Here is a 19,797-nt window from a genome sequence, read left to right as displayed (position 1 = left end):
ACCAGGATCTTCCAGGATCCGGGAGGCCTGTGATAAAGCCAATGATTGAAGAGTAAGAGGCCAAAACGAGTAATAAAGTGAAGAAAGGAGAAAACTTTTTAAAAAGAGAAAGATCCAATTTGCAGAGGAGGGACACAGTGGATCTTCTCTCTCTTCTTCCTACTAAAGGGGGTCTTCTCCTTCATTTTGATGATCTTTCTTTCATGACCACTAACTGTTCTTTTGTATTGTTTTGGGCACTGTTCCTTTCCTTTCCAGTCTTTAAGTGGAGAGATGGGATACAACATATTTTGTGTATTTTCATCCACAAGGTAACGATAGCTAACTACTGGAGTTGTACGTCCAACAAAAATTGCTAAACTGCTAATACTCCGGGATGAAAGAGATCAAAGGACGTCTGCCTCTTTAGACATTCTAGAACCCAAAAGGTTCAACTTCAGTTCAGAATTTGGGATGGGAAGTTCAGTTCACAGCTTCTACAACAACAGTCCTCACAGCAAGGGCTTGGCGGCTGGCATTCCGTCTGGACACGAAGTGATTTTAAAGAAAACAGTCTCGGAAAGGGAAACCTGTTTCTTTTAAAAAATTATATTTTATCTTCTTGTTTCCAATATGACTAAAGGCAATTAAGGCACCACTCAGTTAAGAGTAATGTATAAATATACGTAAAAGTCATGTAACATATTTTACATAAACATATGTAAAAATATATGTAACAACTTAGAAATGATAAAAACAATCGCTCCCATAAATCGAAGTAGGATAGATTGAAAGATGAAGGTACTTCACTATGTGTTTGTTGCTTCGCAATATCTGTCTGTCTGTCTATCTATCTATCTATCTGTCTATCTATCGGTGTCATTATACATATATATGCATATGTTCCTCTCTTTAAGTGTGTGAGTATAAATTAGACTGCAATATTTAAAGCTATCACACTTGAAACTGATGTGAAAGTCAAAGAGTCACGGCATGAAGCCACAAAATATGACCACACTGGGCAGTGGAATCATTCTGAGAAAATGTTCCACAAACCCTGCATGTAGCTTTAATTAAAGTCAGGATGAAAGCTGCTATTTCTTCAAATAAAACTACAATTATACAAGCGTGAGCAATTTGCCAGCAGCCTTGTGAAGTCCACCAGCCTGCCACCAGAAATCACTATGTCCGCGTTTTTAACGTCTCTTGAAATGAAAAGTGAGACTTACCGAGGGATCGTTTCAGTAAATGGACTTTTTTCTCAGAGAGGCCAGCAACACGGCAAATAGAAAATGGGATCTCGCGGGCCGGCCGCCACGCTCCTTACCTTGCACGGCCAAGCCGGCCAGTCGGATCACCTGCTCCAACGCACACCGCAATCGCCCTTCAAGCACGTCCTTTTTGACTTGCAGGTAATACTGATACCTGTTTATGGGAACAGAGGAACAAATAACCTTAAAAACACATACTTGGAATATGTTCCCACAACATCGATGTCTTGCTGTGTCAAACTCTGTGTGCACAGCGGGACGCACAGGTGATGCTGCTAAAGGTCAGCTGTGTTAAAGATGGAAAGTGCCCTCTTCCCGTGTTTATCTTTCTTTGATGTGGCAGGTGCCACATCCCGTGCATTCTCGGTTTGAGAACACTCTCATCAAATCATTTCAGTGTAGGTCCGCAGGGTGAAATACTGATGAGGACCCATTCTGCATAACAGAGATCAGGAATAAAAATGTTCTTCCACACCTGGCTGCCCACAGCAACACAGCTGTCCAGCCTACATTCAACAGTGGGGCATTCCTAAAAGAAGTTCTAGAAACATGTCATTTTTTTCTTTTTTTTAAACTCAAAAGTTTGGTAGAGCAGAACACAAAGAAGCCAAATAATTTGGCATTCTGCTAATGGATAGGATAGAGCTTCTGAGAGCGAAGCTAACCCTCCAGGTCCGTGGCTCACAAAAATCCAACCCGAAGTACACTCTCAAGCCAGCATAGCGCAGGTGAACAGAACGTGCCCATGTACAACATCAAACCTCAAAGTAGACCACTGCTCTCAGAAACCAATAAATACACTGTATTGTTTCCTTGCCAATAAAACTGTATTCTTAGAATTACCTACACATTTAGATATCTCCTCACCCCAAACTTTCTTCCTAGGACTCCACTTCCCTTGACCATACTCTTAAAACAGTCACCTCTATAACAGACTTTTCCTAGCACCAATTCTTGGCAAATATTAACAACCTTTCTGCTCTTGGTAACCATGACTTTCTACTTTTTCTAAACTTGGACATGTCAATGCAGGGAGTTCAAGAGTGATCCAAAGCTCAACTCTTTTAGAGACAGGCAACAAACACTGAGAGCTAATTATTGCTATCTCTACCTTGTTATCATGCATATCATTACATATCAATCCAATGCCTATTTGAGGGAAGGAATCAGGCTCCCTGTCTCCTCTAATAGAGTCTCTATTTCTTCTCTCCTCTTGGGTCTGCTGGTCAGGGTAGAGACAACCATGTCAGGCTCTGGTGGGGAAAACCTATACTCAAATCAGAAGGACCAATGCTGAGTTATTTAAGACTTCTTTTTTGTAAAACTTAGCATGTAATAGAAAAACACCCTGTTCTTCCTATACCCAGCCTAACTTTCACCTAAAATATTCATAATCATTTTACAGGCTCCACTACTGAATCAAGAGTTTTACTTCCCGTCCACATCAAGAAATGTATACTGGGGCACCTGGGTGGCTCAGTCGGGTAAGTGTCCGACTTCGGCTCAGGTCATGATCTCACGGTTCATGAGTTCGAGCCCTGCGTTGGGCTCTGTGCTGACAGCTTGGAGCCTGGAGCCTGCTTCGGATTGGATTCTGTCTCCCCCTCTCTCTGCCCCTCCCCCACTGGCGCTCTGTCTCTCCCCCTCTCAAAAATAAATAAACATTAAAAAAAAATTTTTAAATAGAAATGTATATAAGTGCCTGTGCTGATTCTTAGAGACAAGTCCCTGGTATGTGTAGAAAATCTCTGTGCCCACTCCGTGCCCTGAGGTCAGTGGGCAGGGCTCTGTCTCACCTAGTTACTATATATATCCTTAGCTGGCTAGAAGCATCATGGATTCTAAATCCCAACAAATAGGAATACAGGTTACATATAAGAACATGTGGTTAAAAGTCTTTGGTAATGAAGTAGCAGTTTCTGACAGTGCGCAATCAGTAAGGAGGAAATACTAGGTAGGATATTTCTTAAAACCCTGTGAAAGTGAAGGCACTGCCTGGGGATGGAGGAAGGGGCAGAGTTTTGGACAATCGTGTTTGACGGAAAGAAAAGGGGAAGCCATAGCCTGTCTCTTCATTATTCACAGCAGAGAATCAGAGTAAATGAAAACATTTTGAAGCAATAATTGTGCATGAAGTTAAAGAAACACCCAGAGTAAATCGAAACATCACAGACTAAAGAAATCTGGATTGCTACAGTTAAAATATGCCACATGTTATCTTCTGGTTTTCTTCTTTCACCTGTTCACTCAAGTTCTGTCCCCAGGCTCAAGTGTATTCAAGCTCCACCTCTCCAAACGTTTCACCCGAGGTGAGTTAACACTACAGAAGCGTGGTCCCATGCGCTCGCATAATATAAGGGCCTGCTCTCTGCCGCCCACTTTTCTCCCATCCCAAGGGGGAAAAGGTAGCAAGTTCTGCACAAGGTACATGTTGAGGATCTGAGGTTCCATGGTTTTATTCGGCAAACCAAGAGCTCCAACAGAAATGGTTTACGTTAGTGCCTTTGCCTCAAGGCACATGCACCCTGCCAATGATGGGCAAAGCTCAGGTTCTATAGCCTCACTTGAAGAGCAGATTTGTGTCTAAAAATGCAATCTGATGCGCACTATTAGTTCATCTCCTGGGGGAAAGCTCAGTAGAACTTGAACCAGGAGGGAAAACATGGGCTGTGGAAGCTTACTTCCCATTCCATGTAACCAAGCACATTCCCTGTTTGTGTTCCCTTCCCTCAAGGCTCTTCCTTAGTATCGTCTGCCATGTTCTTTCCTTGTGCCCTAGCCTGACTCTTGGTTTTCCTCTGGCACCTGCCTTGTGGCTCAAGGAAACAGTAAAAGTTCCACTCATTTGTATGAGGTAACTTTCACTTCCAGAGACTAAGAACTGTATATGCTAACTAACTTGGATGTAAATTAAAAAATAAATAAAATGGTAAAAAAATAAAAATAAAGATAGTAAAATAAAAAAAAAAATGAGTGATCAAGTCACAAATAGACATGGTGGAAACTCAAATGCACGTTACTAAGTGAAAGAAGGCAACCAAAGAAAACTACATACTCTATGATGCCAACTATATGACATTCTGAAGCAAAACTATGGACACAATAAAAAGATCAGCAGTTGCCAAGGGCTGTTGGAGGAGGGGAAAAATGAACAGAAAGAGCTCAGAGGATTTTTTGGAAATATTTTTAGTGAAATTTTTAGTGAAAAGATGATATTATAATAATATATATACTTATACTGATACATATCCTTATAATGATATATATTGTTATATTTGTCTAGACCTATATAATGTACAACACCAAAAATAAACTTGAAGGCAAAAAAAAAAAAGAGAGAGAGAGAGAGAGAGAGAGAGAGACTAAGAATTGTCCATGAGTCTTTCCTGGAAGATCTTTCAGGCTTATAACTGGGCCAGTTCTTAGATAACTGAACACCTCCTTGTGGAAACCAAGGAAAGCAAGAGGGTCCTAAGTCATCAAAGGATCTTTTAGGTGTCAAGAGTTCATTGTGAAAGGAGATAGACCTTTGAAAAGGAGCCATTTAGACTCTGAAGATCACACTTTCAAAAGTGGGGGAATCAGAAGAAAAGAACTATGAGGAAGTGTTACTTCATCTTACTGCCAGAGGATCCTGCTGCGGCTTTCTTCAGAAAAGTTAAAGGACATCGGAACCAAGTAAACAAAACAACCAAACAACAACAACACAAAACCCAGAATTTCGGGATAGGAAGGAATCTTAAGTTTACTGAAGAAAAGTACAATGGGAATGGGATAAGAAAGAAAGAAAGAAAGAAAGAGAAAGAAAGAGAGAAAGACAGAGAGAAAGAAAGAAAAAGAAAGAAAGAAAGAAGAAAGAAAGAAAGAAAGAGAAAGAAAGAAAGAAAAAAAGAAAGAGAAAGAAAGAGAGAAAGAAAGAGAAAGAAAGAAAAAGACAGAGAAAGAAAGAAAGAAAGAAAGAAAGAAAGAAAGAAAGAAAAGAAAAAAGAAAAAGGAAAAGAAAAAGAAAGGCCAACCAACCAACCAACCAAAACCAAACCAGAACATACAATTTCAAGGCAGGAAAAGTGGTAAAGTTCACCCCCTTCTCCTAATCCTACAACGCTGAATCTCTTCTATTAGCATCCGCTCCCTGCCATCTTGAGTGGTTCTGACTCATATTCTGCTCTACAAGCCCAGGAGAAATGTGGATATTCACACTTATTAAGCACTTCCTGTGCACAGAAGTTGGTTAGGAGCCGAGGACATCCCGGAGAGGTTGATGACTGTCAACAGGGGCGCGCTTCCTGTCTTGGACCACTGACGCCATGGTTCTCTCTCCAGTGCACTACTAAGGGCTCAGCTTTTAAGAACCAAAGAGTGAAGCATTTTAAAAGGTGTTACCCTAGCATTATCTGCCATAGCTAGAGCCTTTGATCATAAAGGGCCCTTTAGGAATGTAACTTGCAGAAGTCAGCAAAATAATCGTAGCTTTCTCATCCTGCCGATTCCAACTTTCACCTACAGTTATCACTTCTATAACATGTGAGGAAGTTCTAGTACAGATCCATTCCATTCCAGGCAGGCAACAGTGTGTTCCAATTCACTAGCAAGGAACAGCAGCATTGTTCCCGGTCATTCAGGTTGGACGCAGGCTGAAGAACGAGAGGCTGAAGAGGCAGAGCTCTTTCCTGGAAGCCATCCAGACTATGCGAGAATCTGAACAGAGTTAATGATACGCTGTTACTACCACACGAGACTGTGGATGTGACGATGTGAGACTGCAGAAACGAGAATGAAATGTGAACCACTTTGGAAACTGTTTGTTTGGTACATTTTTGCTCAAAAGGCACTTTTGTAAAGTATGATAATTCCATCCTGTATGAAGACTAAATTAGAGAATACGAGCTGAAATTCTATTTCTAGAATGTTTGGTTTTTGCTTATTTTTGATTAGAGATTCAATTCTAACGGCAGTAAAATGTAACAGTGAATTCTATTTTGGAAACATGCAATTTCACGGAAGTATACTCCACCCTGTCATAGCTTTGGGTGGAGGGGAAAAAAAAATACACCAATCTTCATGCCAGGAAAGTATTTGCCAACTTTCCAAAGGGATCCTCTTTGAAACACCGAGCTCACAAGGAAAACTTTTTAATATTTTTCATATTCAAAGACCTGGAAATAGCCCACCTGACTGCTGGGGTCCAATGAGTGGTTTTAGGTTAGGATTCCGCTCTCCCTCTAAGAAGTGGTGAACAAAACTATGCTTGTTCGAAAAAATTAAAAAAAATTAAAAAAATAAAAAATTTAAAAAAACAAAACAAATTTAAAAAAAAACTATGCTTGTTGAATAAAGGTAACATTTCTATTTTCAAAGTTTTTTGTTTTGTTTTGTTTTGAATCCACAAAGATTAAAATTCCGATTTCTCTACGTGAAACAGAAAAGCTTCCTGATAGTCAGTGCTATTAAATATTACAACTCAAAACTGACAAATAATATGAACCAGTCTTTAGATGTCTCATCTGTCCGGAATAGTTCCATCCGATCTCAAGAAAACAAGTGACTTTTCCAAGTTCCTTCCTCCCCCTAAGCTTCTGAAAAGAATTTTTTTTTTTTTAAATACCATACTGGGTCCCATCAATAGAGCATTCAGTTCTTCTGACCGTCGTATCAAAGAACTCTTTGAAAATTACACCCCATAATATCATCCTCAACATTTACAGATGTGCCGCCACGATCTTCAATCTCTCTTTTTAATTCATGTAAGGGGAATTTAAGTCCTTATGCAACTCTGCTCTATTTGCTGGTCTGTCGCTGCTTCTCTGATGGAGAAATTCCATGTGGTGTTCTGAAAAGTATGGACTGTACTACCGCAGAACCACAAATAAGGCGAGAGGAACGCAGAGGCCGAGTACGTGTTGCTTTGAAAATATTTCTCCCACCCCTCCCACAAGAGAAATGTTCATTCCAAACCCAGTTCAGCAGAAGTGCCTCCAACAGAGAACAGCTATGAAAGTATAAAAGCCTTAAGAGCTGGTCTGGGTCATGCCTCTACTCAAAGACTTCACATTGTCAGCACGAATCACAGGATGGTGGGGACAGGAGTGGGGGAGGCCACTTCTATTGCTCCAAATGGTTGCTCTCCATGAAGCCTCCCCGCTGAGAGGGTCATACCCACTCACCTCCCTCATCGACTGTGCTACAGCTTTGGCGTCAATGGGATGGGGGTGGAAGTGACAGGTGCCACTCCTGAGCCGAAGCCTTCTGAGCCATTTCTGTTTCCCTTTGCCCTGAGCCCCAGGGAAAGAAGGCAGCGGACACAGTGGTCATGTAAGGTGGGCAGGAAAAAGCCTTTGTTTCTGAAGGCCACAGAGATCCGCAGGGCACACATCGTCAGAGCATGATTTAGCCCACGTTGTTTGATAAGGGAAGGATTTCCAAGACCCAAGTCCTACCCTTTTGTTTTTAGAGAAGAAAACCGTGTGGAGGAAGAAGAAATGACTTGTCCACGGTAACACACTGCTCTTGAAGGCAGGGCCAGACAGACCGGAGCTCAGAGCTCTCCTCCCGCACGCGAGGGTGGAATCTGATTCCCAGCCACTGCGGCCAAGTCATCAGTTCCACTGAAGTCTAAAAGTAAAAATGAAAATAAAAATGCCGCTGCCTGGTGCTTTTTGTGATCCCAGTGCCTCTAAGGAAAGGCTTCGATAACCAAGCAACCTTCCTCCCCATTAGATTGTGCCACAGCATGTGAGACAGACACTGGTAAGAAGAGCTTCTCTGTAAAAATGTATTATAGTCGTAAGTGGACCCATGGATTATTCGGATCTGTTGTGTTGGGTTTTCTTCCCAGTAGCAGCCTCTGGGAAATTTCACTCTCCGGCCCTGGAGGTAGACAGAGGGCAAGAAGACCGAGCTATGCATTTAATCACTTGCGAACAACATTATAAGACAGAAAGGGAACAAAGTGAAATCTAGAGAGCTGGGTCTCTGATTGTAGGTTCCCAGAAGGAGAGGCTCTACCCAGAAATGGGTACAAAACGGCCCTTAGATGTATGTATTTCCAAATGCAGATTTTTAAAAAAAGTTTTTTAATTTATTTTGAGAGAAAGTGGGAGTGCGTGTGTGCATGTGAGCTGGGGAGGGGCAGAGAGAGAGAGAGAGAGAGAGAGAGAGAGAGAGAGGGAAGTTCAAGCAGGCTCCACGAGAGAGAGGGAAGGAGAGAGAGGGAGAGGGAGAGGGAGAGGGGGAGAGAGGGGGAGAGAGAGAGAGAGAGAGAGAGAGAGAGAGAGAGAGAGAAGCTCAAGCAGGCTCCACGCTGTCAAAAGAGCGTGACACGGGGCTCGAACTCACCAGCAGCAAGATCATGACCTGAGCCAAAATCAAGAGTCAGACGCTTAACTGACTGAGCCACCCAGGCGCCCCCCAAATGCAGAGTTTTAAAAAAAAAAAACAGACCACAGTTCATCCTCAGTAAAGACATCTGCAGTCTTTACTGGGTGTGATTCAGCTGAATCAAGGTACTTCTATATTATGGATCATAAAAAAGGCTATCTAGGCTTCATTCTGTTACCACCTTACTGAGTAACACCTGATGAGTTGTATGATCGGCACCTATCACCCATGCATTACTCTTTTTACCCCCACTGCCCGAGGAGATCTGAGAGAGAAGGAAAATGCTTTCTCATAGTTAAAAATAGGTTACTGAAAGCATCCTGTAAGCTGTAACTATCGACCTGCATTACCACTGTTATTATCAGACAGCTCCTGTTCTGCCTCTCCCTTCCCTACAGTTCAAGGTCAGTCAAACCAGCTTATCTCTTGTGCATGGTCAGTAGGGCTGTGACAACTTAGAGAGAGAAGGGCATTTCAAAACCATCCCTACATTCCTCAGTCTGTGAAGGCTTTCCATCAACTACTGGGGTCGGAGGGGTGAGCGAGAGAAAGACGGGTTGTCATTGTGATCACGAGGGAAAGTGTAATGACTTGAATTGCCCTTTCCTCACTAGAAAACTTCCTTCACAGTCAGCCACATCAGAAGAATCTTGCCAGAATGTACTGGAAACCAGCTCTCCCAGGGCAGAGCAGTATGTACCAAAACACTAGCATTGCTTTCTGGTTGACACTGGGCAAGCAAGAAATAAATGTCCAAGTTTCTCCACTATGAAGGACAGGGGACTGAGGACAAGCTGTCCTAGCAGCAAGTGAACATCATTTTAACCCTGAGATTGACCGAGATACCAACAGGAGAGAAAGAGCACATTCCATCCATTCCAAAGGGTGTTCCCAGCTATAAATCCGGATAATGGACAGGGTGGCTCACCCTGTTCTCCGTCTGCCGGGACCAGATAAACAGTAAGTACACAGGCACACAACCAGATGAACCTGACTGCCTCCTCCGTCCCCCTATCCTCAAAACCCCTGAGAAGATTTCAGTTGATGATTGTTCAAGTATAATAATGTGTTTGCTGCCTGACAAATGCACTATCTCAAAGCTTTTATACTTAATGAACGTTCGAGTTGACGGTCAATTAAAACTCTGCATTGTCAGGCAGACTACAAAGGCAAAACTCCTGCAACTGTGCAAAATTGAAATAACCCAACGGGGGAGGTTTGGGGGGGGGGAGGCTAAAACTATAACTCAACAAAGATAACCTTAAAAGGGAAAGTTTGTCTCCTAGTCTTTTCACACACAAGCCACTACATGCGCGTGCGTGAAAATACAAACACGTGCATGTACTCACACACACACAGACAAGACGGTCCCGGCAAAACTTCAATTCCAGAAGTTTTCAGCGTTCGTCGATCAATACCCTATTCTGCCAGAGACACCTTACTTCTTACGGAGACTCCTTAGGTTTCAGTGAGTCAAAGGATTGCAATTCTTTCCTAAAAAGGATAATGTTTGTTTAAATGCACACAAACACACACAAGCCTTACTTAGCTACTAGTGAAGGAAGGCCAATGATAGCAAGGTGTTGCAAAAGCGAAAAGCATGCCACAACCTGATCCCTGCTTTCTGCTCTTGAACTCCTGCATTAATTATAACAAATTACAGGGAATCCAAGTGCAGTTTATAAGTACAATAAACTCCCTAATAATAGCCTATAATTTAATCAAGGGTTCTCTTTAAAAAAGAAAAACTCTTTCACTACAATACATCAGAGAGGGAGAGAGAATACCCCAACACCACTTTTTCTGCCACCTTCAATGCTCTTGGGTACAGATTCCTTTGTGGCATTCACATCGACAGTACTTAAAAGAGCCAGATGGGCTTCACTGCTAGGGGCCGTGATGCCCTGAACTAGAAAAACATAAAAGAACCGGAAATACCTAGCCTTGAAAGCAAATACAGTCCTAAAAGCGTGTGATGTTAAAGTAAGATCTGAGTCTGTTTTGCTCGGTCTTAAAAATCTCCAATGACTCGGAGGACAGTTTGGAAGTTCCTCAAAAAGTTAATTATGGAGTGACCATACGACCCAGCAATTCTGCTCCTAGGTATATCCCCGCGGGAACTGAGAACACAGGCTCACACAGAAACATGTGCACAAATAGCCATATTATCCATAATGGCCCCAATTTTAGGAAGGGGTAAACAAAATGCAGCCTGTCCATACAATGGAATATGACTTAGTCACAAAAAGGAACGAGGTACTGATACCTGCTACCAGTTGAATTGTGAAAACGTTATGCTAAGTGAAAGACGACAGACACTAGAGGCCACATATTGTACAATTCCATTTCTATGAAATGTCCTAAGGGGCAAATCCATGGATAGGAAGTAGATTAGCGGTTGTGTGAGGCTAAGAGAACAGGGGAGGGGGAAAGGAAATGTCCTGAAATCAGATAGTGTCAATGACTGCGTAACGTTGGGAATACACCAAGAACCACTGAATGGTAGACTTCAAAATAGTTAAAATACCAAATGTTATGGTATGTGAATTTTATCTCAACAAAACATCCAATGACCTTAATCGGGAAAATGCTCACACTCCTGATACAGCTCACGAAGCTCCTCATGATCCACTCAGAACTCTTTTCTTTCTGACCTCATGTCTCACTACGCACCACATCCCCGAGCTGTGATCAGTTTACCGTGCTTCCCAAAACCTACCACACTCCCTTCCTCCTGTTCACTGTTTCTACTGTCTGAACGCCCTTGCCTGTCCTCCTCCATTTGGACAATCACTTACTCACCCTTCAAACCTCAGTTGAAATTCATCTCCTTTCATAAAGCTTCCCAAACCTCAACCGGTTAATGGCTCCTCCCCCCAGCCCTCCCAGTACCTCACCCACGTCTCTCCTGCAATGTCATCTACACCTCCCTTATTCCACCACAACGCCCTCACAGACTCGAGACTGGGTCTTATCATTTGATGTCAGTACCTGGCACTAAGTAGACACTCAGTAAACATTTCTGAGTGGATGAAATACTGACAGAGGGAGGGAGCGAGGGAGACTAATCACCTCATAGTAAGATTACTAGATGTTATTTCTAAGGTACGCAAGAGGCCCCTAAAAGCTTCAAAAATATAACTCACCACACACTAAGCAGGAAGCCTTAAAAAACTTTTTGCTTTTCAGCAAAGGGGAAAAAAAATATTCCTTCAAAGACCTAAAAGAGCCAATACAGTATTGAAAGAGAGCAAAGGTGACACTACCTGATTTCAAGAGATTATCAAGGCAAAGACAAAACGGTGTAGTATTGGTGAAAGAATAAACAAATAGATCAACAGAACAGAACAGAGAGTCCAGATATAAACCTTCATAAACAGAATCAGCTGATCTTTGACAAAGGGGAAAAGGTAATACAATGGAACAAAGATAATCTCTCCATGAAATGGTGTTGGAATAACTGTGAATCCACATACCTGCCCCCCGACCCAAAGAGAGAGAGAGAGAGAGAGAGAATCTAGAAACGTCAGACCTTATCCTTCACAAAAACAACTCAGAATAAATGACAGACCTAAATACAAAATGTAAAGCCATAAGAATCCTAGAAGACAACAGGAGAAAATCTAGTTGATCTTAGATATGGCAATGACAGTTTAGATTCAACATCAAAGACACAATCCATGAAACAATTACTGACTTTGTTAAAATTTAAAACTCTGTTCTGCAAAAGGCAACACAAGAGAATGAGAAGACAAGCCACAATTGGGAGAAAATATTTACAAAAGCCACATCTGATAAAGGATTCATCCAAAACATACAAAGAACTCTTAAAACTCAACAAAAAGAACCCAATTTAAAAGTGGGTCAGAGATCTTTTTTTTTTTAAGTTTATTTATTTTGAGAGAGCATGCACGTGTGTACCTGTGAGTGGAAGAGGGGCAAAGAGAGGGAGAGAGAGAACCCCAAGCAGGCTCTGTGCCGTGCTGTCAGCACAGAGCCCAACGTGGGGCTCAAACTCATGAACTGTGAGATCATGGCCTGAGCCAAAATCAAGAGTTGGATGCTTAACCAACTGAGCTACCCGGGCACCCCCAAAATAGGCAAGGATCTTAACAGACACTTCACTATGGAAATGTATAGATAGCAAAGAAATACATGGCAAGATGTTCTGCCTCATGACATCAGGGAAATTCAAATGAAAACAACAATGAGATACTAACTACTACATACCTCTTAGAATGGCCAAAGTCCAGAACACTGACAACGAAATGTTGGCAAGGATATGGAGCAACAGGATTTCTCACTCACTGAGATCCTGTCGAGAATGCAAAATGGTGGTTTCTTAAACTAAACACACTCTTACCATATGATCTAGCAATCATGCTCCTTGGTATTTACTCAAGGGAGTTGAAAACGTATATCCATACACAAACCCACGCACAGATGTTTACAGCAGCTTTATTCATAATTTCCCAGACATGGAAACAATCAATACGTCTTTCAGTAGGTGACTGGACAAATAAACCGTGTACATCCAGACAACAGAATATTATTCGGCACCAAAGGGAAATGAGCTGTCAAGACATGAAAAGATGTGGAAACTTAAATGCATGTTACCAAGTGGAAGAAGCCAATCTGAAAAGGCTATGCATTGTATGGTTCCAACTATAGGAAAAGGCAAACCCATGGAGACAGTAAAGAGATCAGTGGTTGCAGAAGGGAGGATGAACAGGCAGAGGACATGGGCCCTTGGGGCAGTTAAAATACTGTGTATGATACTGTAAGAATGGATACATGTCATTATACATTTGTCCACATCCACAGAATGTACAGCAGTAAGAGAGAACCCTCAGGTAAACTATGGACTCTGGGTAAGGATGATGTGTCAATATAAGTCATCCTTGGTAAGAATTCTGATGAGTGATAATACTGCACGTTATGAGGGCAAGGGGTATGTAGGAAATCTCTCTACCTTTCCCCTGATTTCGTTGTAAATCTAAACCTGCTCTAAAAAAATAGAAGCTTACAAAAAAGAAAAAAGAAAAAAGTATTCCTTCAGTATGGACCATTTGTTTACCAGTTGATGATTTAAACTATTTTCTGAGCGACTGAGCAGCAAAGAAGGAAGCCAGGGCTGAATCACAGTCAAGGACTACAGACTGCGTGAAATAAACCCTCATGGTGGGCATTAGAAGTACAGATCAAGGAGGAATAGGGGTCCATGCAGATTAGCATGACTCAAACCACTCCTCTACACTGAGGTTGTAAAATATGGAGCCTTGACTCTCTGATACTAGGAATAAATATGTCTTGACTCATCAGCTCAAACTACACACCTGCCTGCCCCCAAAATCATATATTCATAATATTACCTAGGACTCCGCTGTGGGAAAAAGGAGCTTAAGTTATTACATCGGTAAGCTGGGTGAGTCAACTCCCCAAAAATCTGTCTTCCTGGTAAAGAGCCAGGTTTGTGGCTAAGAAGTTTGCATAAATCCTTAAAAATTTGGTGAGCTAGCAGATGGAAGAGTAGGGCTGTTGTTCGCTCTATGCCTGGTCTGAAGGAAAAAAAGAAATGAAAATCAATGACTCTGAGGCGAGAGGATCATCTCTGCGGACGGCCATGAAGGCTTTCTTAGAGTCTCTAATTAACGGTAGTTCCTACATTCTCACAAGCGAACTGCTGAAAGAAGCGAATTCTTCTGTCAATGAAGTAACGTCCCAGAAATGAGTAGGAAATACTACGGGCTTAATAAATGCTTGATGAATGAATGATGGAATCAAAATAATTAATTATATATCCCTAGAGACTATGATAGAAACAGAGGTTCCCAGCCTATATTAAGCCACATGACTAGACACAAAGGGTATCTGGTCATTACCCACGACCAGGAAGTTCAGTATGGATGGAGATGAATGGGGAGAAGACTGGATACTAGCATTCTGTCTTCTTCAACCCAGTTTCCTACCATCAAAGAAGGACAGTGCAAAGAGGAGGCCTTCTTCTGCTCTCACACATAGAATGTGTGCCAGCCTATACAACTCTCACATACCTGGTAGACTCAAGAAACAACTTAAGATTCTATATTGGTCAAAGGCAAGTGACAAGCCAGGGAACACCTCCCAACTGTGGGGACCCTCCAGTCTAAGATAAGTGTTGGAAGGGAAAGATCTGTCATTGATTGTGATTTGTTTCTGTTCACGGTGATGGACTGAGAATCCTGACTGCCTTTATTTTTGTCTACAGCAGGATCAAGACTAGACTCTGACGCCTCAGTACTCCGAATGAACATCACTTTCTGCATCCTTCCCTCCAGCATCTCTGTCATCAAAACCATGACCCCACCCAGGTTTTGCCCCGAGAACTGGCCAAGTCTGATTTTACACTCTGGCTGCTGTTTTTACTTATTGACCAATCTAAATTTTAAATATTTCTAATCACTGGGTTTTTAGGTTTAGTGCTTAAACTCTGAGGGTGCCTACTCCCCCGGGGGTTGTCTAGCCACTTAATGCACACGTTCTCATATTTAGAGCTTAAAAAACATATGAAAACTAAAAGAGTGACCCATGTTAAAAGTATATTTAAAAACACGGACAGAGCGCACACACATGCGTACACACACACACACACACACACACACACACACATATACAGGCTATATGGAAAATTCATCAGAAATAGCAAAAGAGCTGATATTTCTGCCTAGAAGTCAGAACTACAGGAGATCCCTTGAGATCCAATTGGATGACCTTTATTTCCATAGTAAGGCAAGTGCCGGGCCCACCCCACTTTGAACCTGCCAATAAGGTCCATGTTCAACCTCTCCCCAATCACAGCACCTCAATATCACAGCTTTTATATATTTCTAATGATGATAGGCTCACCCATCTCCACTGAGCCCATAACTACCTTGAGGGCACAAACCACCCCTCTTTGTTCAATAATTCACAGATCCAGTAGATGATCCTCGACTTGGTAACCATGCAAAAAGCATTATGATCATTTACTGACTCAGAGAAACCCAGTGAGTAAAAAGAATGCTTCTTTGGAAGCCAGCCACTCAAATAGTTGGCATAAAACAATATTGGACTCAGCAGCAAAATAAAATCCCCAAATCACCTAAACCCAGGTATTGCATAATATAAAGCTTTTTCTCAGCCACTGAGTCAGAATATTTCATTCCATCCTCTTTGTTCCCACTGCATTTTGTAACTCTAACATGGTACTGATGGGGCAATTTGCTTAATTATGTAGATCCAACTTTGTTTCCTTGGCTATTTTAAAAACTTGGTTTGCTCATCTCTGTGTTCTCCCTCAACATCTAGCATACTGAGGTCTTCACTGCACATTCATATTAGAGCAAGACACCATGACATCCATATATGATGTGGCCTTCCTTAAAAGCCAGTTAAGTACAGACTGTTCCTAGCTTCCTACATCGTTCCTAGCTTAGGCTCTGAACGAAATAATAATAATACACCATATGTCTATCAAAAAGCTTTGGAGACTTGAACTCACCACACCTGAAATTAAAAAAAATTTTTTTTAATGTTTATTCATTTTTTTTTTAATTTTTTTTTTCAACGTTTTTTATTTATTCTTGGGACAGAGAAAGACAGAGCATGAACAGGGGAGGGGCAGAGAGAGAGGGAGACACAGAATCGGAAACAGGCTCCAGGCTCCGAGCCATCAGCCCAGAGCCTGACGCGGGGCTCGAACTCACAGACCGCGAGATCGTGACCTGGCTGAAGTCGGACGCTTAACCGACTGCGCCACCCAGGCGCCCCATAACGTTTATTCATTTTTGAGAGACAGAGAGAGACACAGCATGAGCAGGAGAGGAGCAGAGAGAGAGGGAGACACAGAATCTGAAGCAGGCTCCAGGCTCTGAGCTGTCAGCACAGAGCCCGACGCGGGGCTCGAACCCACGAACCGCGAGATCATGACCTGAGGCCGGAGGCAGAAGCTCGACCGACCGAGGCACCCAGGCACCCCACCACAACTAAAATTTTAATCAATTTTTCTAGATGTTAAGAAATCAGAAGACTCGAATAATCCTGAATTGTTAACAGGGCCTTACATCCACAGCGTTGTTTTCCAAGTGTTTTCATGTGTAATATTTCATGCCATCTCACATTCTCAAGGACTCTCTAAGATGGTCATGACATTTCGCATCTACCCACGAGGAAATGCAAACCCAGAGAGGCAACGTGACTTGCCAAGGCTTCTGATTTTACAGTCAAGTGCTTTTTCATTATAACATTGTGCCTGTGTGGTCAAATGGCACAGTCTGTCATTTCTATAGGTCTGGAGCATGAATCTGAAAGGGAAAAACTGGAAGGACCAAAAAACAAAACAAAACAACTACAGAAAGTTATAAACACATTACAACATGAATCCGGGGACCATTTACTGAATTTTAACTGCTGGAAATGAATACTTTTCTTCTGCAGAATCTTCAAAAGCTGCTGAGGATATCAAGTGTGGCAACAACTGCCAAAGATAAAATACCAAACCAGCAAACATCTCACTGCCCAAGAATCTAGCATCTTCCCATGCTGTGATTTCTGCCAAAATTGTGCTTGACATTTTCAGGCATGGAAATGTCTGTCTACAATTCTTCCTTTCAACCCCTGTCTAGGGCTCTAGGATTAAAGGACTAGATACTCCTTTTGTTGGATGCAATTTGAAAATAATTTTGGATGCCCTTTCTTCTTTTAGAGTGTGGTTTTCTAACTGCCCCAGTCTCTAAAAGCGATCTTTTTACATCCCCCAACATACAATAAACTTAAAGGTAGAAAATGCAATTTCCTAGAAAAGGAAATGATGATCTAAAGAGACAAAAGGCTACACACAGGTGGAAAGAAGCCCTTTGTTTAGGTATGGGGACAAAGAAGGGGACTGTCAAGCAGAGAACTATAATTGCCACCTCAGAGAAAGTTTTTCATTTCTTTCATTTCACGGAGAAGGCTGCTCTAAACACATTCCTCCTTTTCATTAGAAGTTGAAAATTTTGGGGGAGCCTGGGTGTCTCAGTCGGTTAGGTGTCCGACTTCAGCTCAGGTCATGATCTCATGGCTTATGAGCTCAAGCCCTGTGTCAGGCTCTCTGCTGACAGCTCAGAGCCTGGAGCCTGCTTCGGATTCTGTGTCTCCCTTTCTCTTTGTCCCTTCCCTGCTCATGCTCTGTCTCTCTCCTTCAAAAATAAATAAACATTAAAAAATTTAAAAAAATAATAAATTGAAAAATTTTAAACTATCTCATTAGTATAGGAACACATCAAATGCCTCTTTAGGAACTCAGAACTCACTGGGGCATTAAACCAAGAAAGGGTACCGGTTCAAAGGTCAAGAAAGGTCTCTCTGATAAGGCGAGCTCTGAACGGAGATCTGAAAAAAATGAGGAGCTGGCCTTATCAATATTTGGGGGAAGGATGTTCTGGTTCAGCCGATCCAAGGGCTTGTAGGAACACGCATAGTGGTATGTTCAACAATGGGAAGGGAGCCCATGTAGCAAGGAGCAAGCACGAGGACAAATGGTAGGGAACAATGGGGGAAAGGTCACAGAGGTGAAACGTAATTGAAGGATTTGGACTATACTGAGTAAGATGGCAAACCAGTGGAAGGCGCTGAGCAAAGGAGCCACATAAAGTGACACACACTGAAAAAGAAAGGCACTGGTTGCTGTACAGACACTGGACCATAAGGGGCAAGGGTGGACATAGGGACAGCAGGCAGGAGACATGATGATGGACTAAGGTAGAGCAGGAGCAGTGGATATGGGACAAAGCAGTCAGACTCTGGACATATTTTGAAGGTTGGATATGGGGTAGATGAGGACAAATTCATGGATATCTGTAAGAGTTTCAGTCTGAGCAGCAGAAATAAAAATTTCAGATAAAGACTCCTCCTTTTGGGAGAAATGACAGACTGCTCCTTAAATTTGGAGAAAACAGACTTAACTATTGGTTTAAAAAAATTATAACCACATTATCATTCACTAAAGCTTGTACATTCATCAAACCACTTCAGTCAAACATTCAATCTCATCATTTTTACGTTGAGGGGGGAGGGGACTCTTTTTGACATAATAATGGGTATCCTCCTTTTTTTCATCGTTCTTCTTCCTCTTCCCCATCCCCTAAATCCTCTGCTTCATATTTCCGTATAGGAAATAACTTCAAAGAATGAAGCTCATAATATTTCTACCTGTTTTCTAAGATCTGAATTTTCACTGCAGACCAACAATGGTTAGTTAAGAGTGTAGCAAGAGTGAAATGAGCAAAGGGTAAGTGGTAGGAAATGGGAAATGAAATACTACTTCTGTCTTTGGCAAAATCTCTGGGGAGCCCAAATCATGGCTACTTCCCACTTGATCCCCGTTATAACAGTGACATACTTAAAAAAAAAAAAAGCAGTATCATCTTCAAATTAAAGGTTAATTAAAAATAGTCTTTGCAGTACAACTTGACCAAAAAACATGCCCTAAAAAACCAGAGAAGAAAAACAAGTTTGTGTAATTAATATTTACAAGTCCACACATTTTCTGTTATTCAAAATTTTATTATTTTTATGAAAACTCATCTAGAGTCACTCTCACCTTTATACGCCTTTATACTACTGGCAACTAGGTTCTGTGCATAGAATGAAATCCCAAGTATTTCTCCACTTTCTCAAGTTAGTACATCCTGGGTAACTTCCAGCAGTTCTGACAGACAGGAATGACTGTGCTCATAGACAGGCTGCTTTTCTCATAAAAGTCGTGATCATAGATTTAAGGTAAGTCTAAAGAGGAATTTGATCAAAAGTATAGACACAGAAAAACATATGGTGGACTTCTATAGTTTATCATTTATATGTCTTTATATAAACTCTTCTATATGTTTATCATCTTCTCTATGGAGGGATCTGTAATAATTAGCACATGAAAATAAACCATTATCTGGGAATTGGAAAACACTGTTTCACTATCTTTTTATTTTTTTATAATTTTTAAAAAATTTCAATAGGCTCCACAACCAACGTGGGGCTCAAACTCACAACCCTGAGGTCAAGAGTCGCATGCTCTACTGACTGAGCCAGTCAGGTGCCCCAACAACCTTTTTAAAGAATATAATTCAGTATCTAATTTTAATCATTTAGATAATCGGGGTACTGTATGTTCTTAAAA

The 19,797-nt window shown here is 41.7% G+C and overlaps 1 protein-coding gene across 2 annotated transcripts in view; it reads right to left on the bottom strand.

The window, feature by feature from the left end:
• PTPN14 (protein tyrosine phosphatase non-receptor type 14) overlaps positions 1–19,797 on the bottom strand; it is a 178,395-nt gene that overhangs the window by 54,560 nt on the left and 104,038 nt on the right. For both annotated transcript variants that reach the window (XM_042975699.1, XM_042975700.1), the window contains one exon: positions 1,307–1,404. In XM_042975699.1, the coding sequence (XP_042831633.1) occupies positions 1,307–1,404 (98 nt within the window). The remainder of the gene's footprint in view (positions 1–1,306; positions 1,405–19,797) is intronic.

The sequence above is a fragment of the Panthera tigris genome, chromosome F3 (genome assembly GCF_018350195.1).
Source record: "Panthera tigris isolate Pti1 chromosome F3, P.tigris_Pti1_mat1.1, whole genome shotgun sequence".
Classification (NCBI taxonomy): domain Eukaryota; kingdom Metazoa; phylum Chordata; class Mammalia; order Carnivora; family Felidae; genus Panthera; species Panthera tigris.
This window is presented reverse-complemented; position numbering and strand designations above follow the sequence as displayed.